Below are 8,543 nucleotides of genomic sequence, written 5' to 3' on the forward strand. Positions count from 1 at the left end.
AGGCGGGTTCAGGAGCCCTACTTCTGCGGCAGTCTCACCCTAAAAGACGTGCGCATTTGTAGGTTAATTGGCCTCTGTAAATTGCCTCTAGTGCGTAGGGAGTAGATGTGAAAGTGGGTAACAGAACTAGTATAACGGGTGATCAATGGTCAGTGTGGACTTGGTGGGTTGAAGAGCCTGTTTCCATGCTTATCACTAAACTATTAACACTACCAAAGTAAAGGAATTGCAAAGATAGCTCCTTGAATTTTAATTCTTTGTAGTGGAAAGTACAACACAGAAAATATATAATTTGTGCAAAAGTACTATAACAAATCATTGATATCAAGTGAGTTGATATACTTAGAAATGTCTAATTGGAAGGCAGACGGCTGCAGAACTAAATTTATTGAAATTCCACCCGAAACATGGTCATGAATCTGCTCTTTTTAATACCACAAAAAGCTGCTCCTTTTGGTACAATCAACTTAATGAAAACTGGAATTTCAGCAATTGATAATTAAAAAGAACTTTTCCAGGATGAACATTAACATCCACACACTGAAACTACCTGGATATTTTGACAATGCTAAACATCACTCAAGTATGTTTTAACCCAGGACCAATGCTAGATTCAGTGGGTTAGCTGAGAGCAACAGGCCAATGACTAGGGCAGGGATGTCCTACATAAGAATGAAAATTAGGAGCACAGTGAAATAGGAATGTTGGTCCCATACCTTTTGATTCTTGGGGGGCAGAATCCAGCACTGCTGCATTAAAACCAGTTATCCTAGAGACATTAGAATTATTTCCCCCACAATACTCTTAAGATGAGGAAAGAGCCAGTTGTTGAATTTGCATCTGGTGAATCATTCTAGGAAGTGGCCAGTTGAATTTCCAGAGCTTTTTATTTTATTCCAGGTAAAATCCTATCAATTTAGGTTATTGTTATTCTTCCATAATTGGTACTGAAATCCACTTACTTTCAACGCACTTTGTATTAGAGAACATAGACAAAAAAATGCTGGAGAAACTCAGCGGGTGATGCAGCATCTATGGAGAGGAATGGGCGACGTTTCAGGTCGAGAAGGGTCTTGACCCTAAACGTCGCCTTTTCCTTCTCTCCATAGATGCCGGGTTTCTCCAGCATTTTTGTCTACCTTCGATTTTTCCAGCATCTGCAGATCTTTCTTTAAGTATTAGAGAACATGATTATTTTGCCCAGTACTAAAGGAGGAAAGCAGCAAGGGATTCGGGTTGTAATCATGTTTTGTTGACTTAGTTGCTACTGTTATAAAATTAATTGAAGTTAATATCATTGGAAGATATTAAATGTTATCAACTTGGTGAAATGCATATCACCTTCCCCATATTAAACTATATGCACGATTTCTTAGCTGTAGGTGGTTAATAATAAACAATTTCTTGCTAGACCCGTTACAGAATCAGTTTTCTGCCTCAGACTTAGTTGTGGTGAACAAGTTACCTATTCTTCAATTTTAAATGAGATTGGATCTCAGACTTATTTTGTTAAGTTTCCAATGGGACAATTTGAAATTTAGTTACAAATTTCACCAATCTACTAGATAATGCTTATTACATCTTCAAGTGAATCGAGGTGACCAGAATCTGCCCGAGTCATCGTAACCATGACCAATACTGGATGAAGTTACTCACAAGCTCAAATCCATCAATTTACACCCCAAACCTAGGGATACCCAAAATAAACTATGGTTAAATCAATTCTGAGATAAACACCCAAATGTTGCAAAGGATAACTATACATACCACAGTAAGATTTTACATGAGTAAATACAGCAAGTTTATGATCTTTCGAATACACATTTGGTATCTGTTTCCACTATATTTTATACATTTAAAAAATCTAAGTCTCCTGGACCAATTTTGCATTATCAATCTGCAGCAAAAAACAGGACTACTCGTGTGCCTTGTATTTCTTAAGCATACAGAAGAGCCCATTCAGGAAATAAATTTGGATAGGCACATTCTAAATTCCTTACAAATAATGTTAAGACAATTTATCCATTTACTGAAATAAAATGACTGAAACAGATCCTGTTTTCTCCCGATAAATAGAAGTTTTAAAGATTTCACATTCCATATCAACAAATTGCAATCAGTTATGGATTATTTGGTTAAATGAATACATTGGTTACTTGTCCATGAAAATATCCTTGTGATTGCGGGTTTAGAAGAGACTCTTTGTACTGCACCGAAAAGTTGTCTTTACCACGATATTGAGAAACTTTCATGAAAGCAAGTATTGTCAATATAATCCACACCACCCAAGCACACCAGAGGCCAAACTGAAAAAGGATAACAAATAGATAGTTACCTATGATTAGTTTATACTAGTTTCATAAGCAGACTAATTTTAGCACAAGATTTACCTGTGCTGTGCCAAAGTGATCATAGAACAAAGTCGGAACCACATTCAGATTAAGGGGTTCGTCTTGGGCATCTCTGCAACTGAAACAAAATGGAATAGTCATTAATCAAATACACAAGATCTATTCATCAAAAATGATTTTATGTGTGGCTTTACACAGTTCAAAATACATGGATAACACAATAAATGTATTTTATTTCCTAGTGCAGGAAGGTTTCAATTTCAGCATTGGTTTGTTCCCAGGTAGGCGTAAAGGAAAAGGATACTCTCAGGGAGCAATCATTTTGCATCTGCCTTGAAATTGGACTTGGCATTTTTCAGGCCCATGAACCCAAAACAAACCAGCTCTCAGTGAGAGTATGCAGCAGAGGGGAACAAGCTAATTTTCTCTAGAAGACAATTCACTACGGTAGAAAGGATCCTACTCTAATGGAAAACCCAAGATTATGATCAGCCATGATCATATTGAATTGCGGTGCAGGCTCGAAGGGCCGAATGGCCTACACCTGCACCTATTTTCTATGTTTTTATGTAACTTAAAATGCTACCACAATAAATTTGTATTCAAGTTAATTTTAATTCCACAGAAACCATACCATAACACTTATTTGCTACAGAAATGCAAATCTAGGCCATTGTATCAAATCCAGCATTTATCACCCAATTTTAATTGTCCTTGAAAAAGCGGTGAGCTGGCCTGCCTTCTTCAACCACTCCAATCAGTGTTGGCAGTGCCAGAACTTTGACATCAATTATGCCATTCTAGCAATCAGGATGGTTTATGATTAGGCAGGGCATTTTCAGATGGAAGTGGACTTACTGCCCTATTCCATCTAGGCAGGAGATATTGAACTTCAAAAGTGCTGATAAAACCCAATAGGAAAAATAATATTTTGCCCCAAAACAAAAATGTCAAATTGAACCTCTTCAAATAGCAGAACTTATGATGTAAAAGGGAACAGAGCAGCTGCAAACATCTAAAACTGAATGATGATCTAGTCAGATGAGAGTCACTAGCAGTCCTCCTGTAGGGTCTGAGCTAGAGGGAAGTTGGGTAAGCTAGGACTTTATTCCTTGTAGTGCAGGAGGCTGAATGTAACTTTTGAGAGGTGTGTAAGATCATGAGGGGAAGAGATACAGTGAATTATCTCTTCCTTCTCCCTCTGGGAAATCAAGTTTGGTTGCACACATTTATGCTATTTAATCATTCAAGTTTGAGTTTAAAAATTCAAGATCAAGTAAAATCTATTGTATTTTATTTATCAGATTCCTAGTTTAAATATTTGCTGTTATTTTACAGCACCAAAGTTCAAGATTCTCAAGCAAATGCTTTAATCCCAGCAAATTTGCCGATTTGACTCTTAAGCATTTTTTTGTGAATCCTAATGATGGTTGTGCACAGGCTGGAGAATCCACCTGTCAAACCATTTGTGTGAAGAGGTCTGAGTGAAACAATGATTATTTGCTTCTTAAACAATGAATTTAGTGTTCTTTGTTTCAGTACATTTAAGTGATTCAATTTAGACTTGCTATTTTTTCCAATGTTTGAATGTCAGAAAGATTTTCTAGCTGTTAAAATCTGGTGGCATAGCTTTGCCAGTTATTAAACTTTTCTCAGTCATTTCTTGGGTGGGTTTCTGTTCCATAATTTTTGCTACTGTACTATTTCAGATCACACCCACAAGTGGACAATGACAGATTTAGTAAAGGCACTTTGACTTGCACATCTGATATACAAGGGAAGCTCACTATTGGCAGGAAATTCTATCCATACTTATTTCCATCACAAATTTCTATCAACATTTCATACCTGATTGTTACATTACCCTTGTCGGTGACCGAACTGCACCATATTTTAAGCCCATCACTCACTGTAGCACTGGCGACCAGCATCAAAAGGGTAGTGGTGCAGCTAAGAAGCATGCCTATAAATTCTGAAAAAGCTGATCTACAAACGTAAAAAACATTAAGATGACATTTAACCATTGACAAAAATCTTTTTTAAAAAAGAGCATTGGAATAACTCAGTACATCAGGCAGCATCTCTGGAAACCTGGAAAGGTGACATTTCAGGTCAGGACCCTTCTGCGGATCCACTGTTTTTGTAAACCAGCATCTGCAGTTTCTTGTGCAACCACAATTTTCAAGTCTCTGGAGCACGATTCAATTATTTATTAGGTGCTAGCCAGAATAACCAATATTTTATACTCCTTCAATTTCAGTAGATGTGTGATAAACCAACATCCAAACCTATGCTCTTAGATGAACAATGAATCTTCATAATGCAGCTCCAAACCAACATTTTAAAGCATTAAGCCCTTTTTGGAAATGAAGATATTACTGGCAAGTTGGTTCCACCCTAACTGTTCTTGAAAGACGATGGCAAGCTCCCAGTTTGAACCACTGCAATCCGCAAGGTGAAAGTACACAAAATAGGGAAAGTGTTCCACAATTTAGACACAATAACAATGAACATACTTCCAAGTCAGGGTGATGTGCCTGTGCAAGGGAAAATGTAGTTGGCCATGTCATTTTGTGCCCAAATGCCTTGCCCTCCTTATTAGTGGAGCTGCAAGTTCGGCAGGTGCTGTCAAGGATGGTTAGGGATCAAACACAGACTGCTGGAAGAACTCAGCAGGACGGGAGGGGAGATATTTGGGAGAAGGGAATGGGGGGGGGGGGGGGGGGGGGGGGGGGAATACAGTACCTGGAGAAGGGAAAAGGCAGAAGGGGAGGGAGAGAAAGGGAAAGAAAGGGGGTAACGGGGGCAAGGGGAGTGAAAAGAGTTCATGCAGACATGAAGAGCTGTCAGTTGGGGTGGGGGTGCATATGAAATTGGAGATCTTAATCATCATGCTGTTAGGTTGTAGGCTCAACAAGCAAAGAAGTGCTGTTCTTCCATATAAGGAAAGCTGAATTAAAGCAGCTAGCAACCTTAATCTCCAAGATATGGAATAATGCAGCAGTTTCTTCTGGCTGGAGAATACAGACCTAGAGAGCACTCAATTTATATTTGAGATGAAGAAAACAGTGTTTACAGAGGTTTACAAGTATTTTCAATTCTCAATTCTATGTTTAGAGATGCAATTGGCAAGTACCTGTACAAGATTGTCAGAGGGATATAAAGATCAGGTAGGGAAGTGGAGCCAAGACTGACACCCCCCAACTTTAATAAATTGCCCGAGCAGATTCTTATCTGGTTAATTGTGCATATCTCTATTGTACCCTTGCAACTACAATTGTGCACCTTGATTTAGGTTTTATGGAATTGATCACATGGAGTTGGAGGCAATGACTATATATTTAAATGAATCAGATTTAAGCTTGTTAACCCACAGGATTTTGAGTTACAATGTTGTTCCTTTGATAGTCAAACAGTAAATTAACTGCAAATTCACTTCAAACATGCACACCAATATTATCCACCCAGTCCTGCCAAACTGTTGGCATATTCGTATCAGGCCTTGTTTAGTAGACAGTGGGCCGAGGTGCTTTTTCATTTCATTTCTTGACCCAAATCATGTATCTACCTGTATTTATAACATATTGTGTAAAAATATTATAGAAATCATACCTGAAACTCATCAAGAAAAAAGCCTACAATTATTTTTTAAATACGAGAAAAACCTCCAATTTTCCCCAGTAGTAATTGTCCAATCAAAGCACGTTTGACATTGAGTCGGACGCCAATTCACCAATCAAGCGCTTTGTTTCATGCTAGCTCAGCAGCGAGCATTCTGGGATCATGGCTGCCTCCTAATAACATCAAAACAATAGCAAGGTTTCGAAGGAATAAAGGTAATGCTAACCTTGCTGATATTTTGTTTTACAACTTATTTATCTTTGCAAGGTTATGATGTGAACTGTTAAATAAAAATGATCAATAAAAATGTAGTAGCTAGGGTTAGGATTAAGGTTAGGGTCAGTCAGTCGGTCGGGCTGTGGGTGCAGTGAGGGGTCGGTCAGGCTGTTGGTAGGTCAGTGGGTGCAATGAGGGGTGGGTTGGTCGGGCTGTCGGCCGGCCGGTGGGTGCTGTGAGGGGTCAGTCGGGCTGTCAGTAGGCCGGTGGGTGCAATCAGGGGTCAGTCGGGCTGTCAGCCAGCCGGTGGGTTCTGCGAGGGGTCGGTTGGGCTGTCGGCCGGTGGGTGCAGTGAGGTGTCGGTCGGCCTGTCGGTGCTGTGAGCGAGCGGAAGGATTGACGGGGGCGGTATGGGGTTGCTGAAGGCGGCCCGGATGGCATGCAGGGCAGTGCTGCTCCCCACCATGTTAACATTCAGTGTAATCGTGGCGTCAGGTGGGCTGCTGCTGATGATCTTGAACGGCATCCTGGTCGAGGTGGACGCGCTGAGCGGCCACATGAACAGATCCTGCATCCGGTCCCAAAGCGGGTCCAGCCGTGAACAGCTCTGGAAGGGGGATGAGTTAAGGTTAGGGTTAGGCATTTTCCTCTCAATGGAAGATGCCTTCGTCATCCCCCAGCCTGGCACTGCCCCAGTCCCACTATGGCCGTGACCCCCACTCTGCACACTGGCAGTCAATGGGGTTCAGTAAACGGGGAAACTCACAGGATCTGCCCTCACCCATTGATTAGGCAGGTTCAGGAGCCAGTGAAACCCGGGACCTCTGCAGCAGTCTCACTCAACATACACCTCCAGTCAAACTCACAATTATATTCATTATATTATTATTACATAATATAATTATATATAACAGTCATATTCACGTCATATATACATGTATGGTATAATAATACATGGCTTAAATAGACTGCAGCACAGAATTAGGCTCCCCATAGAGTAATATGAGCATTGAGCACTAGATGGCGCTTACTTTTTCGATCTAATTTTCTAATTAGCTTAATTAATTAGTGTGCATTTTTTGGCACTGACGAGTTATGAATTCCTTCTCAATTATATTTTATCTAAATCTGTGCCAAATTTCAAGTAGATACCAAACATGGGTCACGAAAGTTAAATTCTAGTCACATTTTCGATGCTCGTCCCACGTCCTATAAAGATAAAATGTCAGAAACATTCAGGTCAGGCTAGAATTATTGGAGAGGAAAACGCACATTAACTGTAGCAACAAAGAACTGCAGGTGCTGGTTTATACCAAAGAAAGACACAAAGTGATGGAGCAACTCAGCTGGTCAGGCAGCGTTTCTGGAGAAAAGGGATAGGCGACGTTTCGTGTCAGTACCCGAATATTCACCAGCCGGAAGAAACTGCCGCATGATTCCTGGATAGGGGGAACTACTTATATTTTCATAAACCATTCCTTACTTGCATGGAATACTTTGTTGAGTATTTGTTTGCAAACATAGTTACACAATTAAACGTCAATTAAACTTTGCAAAGACTGACTAAGAGCAAACATTGACAAGAAAAAAATCGTTTCCAACACGGTTAGAAATCAAATGCAAGGGGTTAATGAACGAAAGCAACAAGGCGAGTGCTTACTCCTCGAAGCCTTTGTAGAGGGTGTAGGTGCTCCTGAACCCCTGCAGCGCGGAGTAAACGCAGCTGAAGATGCTCATGAAGAGGCAGAAACGACATGCGGACAGTGGACCCCAGTGCAGCAACCGGAAACACTGTGCCTGCGGGCACCCGGAGCCCTCGCTGGCGTTGTGCTGCTGCCAGCGGCCCGCCGCGTACAACAGGCAGCGGCCTCGCAACTCATGCTGATCCTGGCCCAGCGGCACCGCCGCGAACAGGGCGAGGATGAAGGAAAGCAGGTAGGAGGTGCACTGACAGAACAGGAGCCCGTTGTTGATTCCCATCATCGTAACCGGCTGACGGAAGACTTATATTCTAGATACTGTTTGTGGTCCCCGTCGCCGCGTCCTCGTGCAGGCTGTTGCTGGCACGCGGGCATCAGACCGTTCAAATAGAGGCGGGTAACGGGGGCAAGGCCGCGGGGTGGAGCCTCATTAAAGGGGCAGCCTCCCTCCCGTGAAGCTCACAATCTGAAGGGAGGAGCTGCAGATGCTGGTCAACACCGAAGCGAGACAGACACACAAAATGCTGGACAGCGGGTCAGGCAGCATCCCTGGAGAAAGGGAATAGGTGACGTTTCGGGTCAAGACTCTTCTTGAATAAGGGAGATCCACAAAAAAGAGTGTCGACCCGAAACGTCGCCTATACCTTTTCTCCAG

General features: G+C 41.5%; 1 protein-coding gene across 1 annotated transcript; it reads right to left on the reverse strand.

Annotated features, from left to right (window-relative positions):
- Nucleotides 1–235: 235 nt before the first annotated feature.
- On the reverse strand, nt 236–8,287 carry LOC129699469 (transmembrane protein 179-like). Its single transcript, XM_055639289.1, has 4 exons — nt 7,849–8,287; nt 4,200–4,337; nt 2,391–2,469; nt 236–2,306 (listed from the first exon to the last, which is right to left on the reverse strand). The coding sequence occupies exons 1-4, from the start codon at nt 8,169–8,171 to the stop codon at nt 2,136–2,138; spliced, it is 711 nt and encodes a 236-aa protein (XP_055495264.1). The 5' UTR covers nt 8,172–8,287; the 3' UTR covers nt 236–2,135.
- Between the last annotated feature and the right edge of the window lie 256 nt (nt 8,288–8,543).

The sequence above is a fragment of the Leucoraja erinacea genome, chromosome 8 (genome assembly GCF_028641065.1).
Source record: "Leucoraja erinacea ecotype New England chromosome 8, Leri_hhj_1, whole genome shotgun sequence".
Taxonomy (NCBI): Eukaryota; Metazoa; Chordata; class Chondrichthyes; order Rajiformes; family Rajidae; genus Leucoraja; species Leucoraja erinaceus.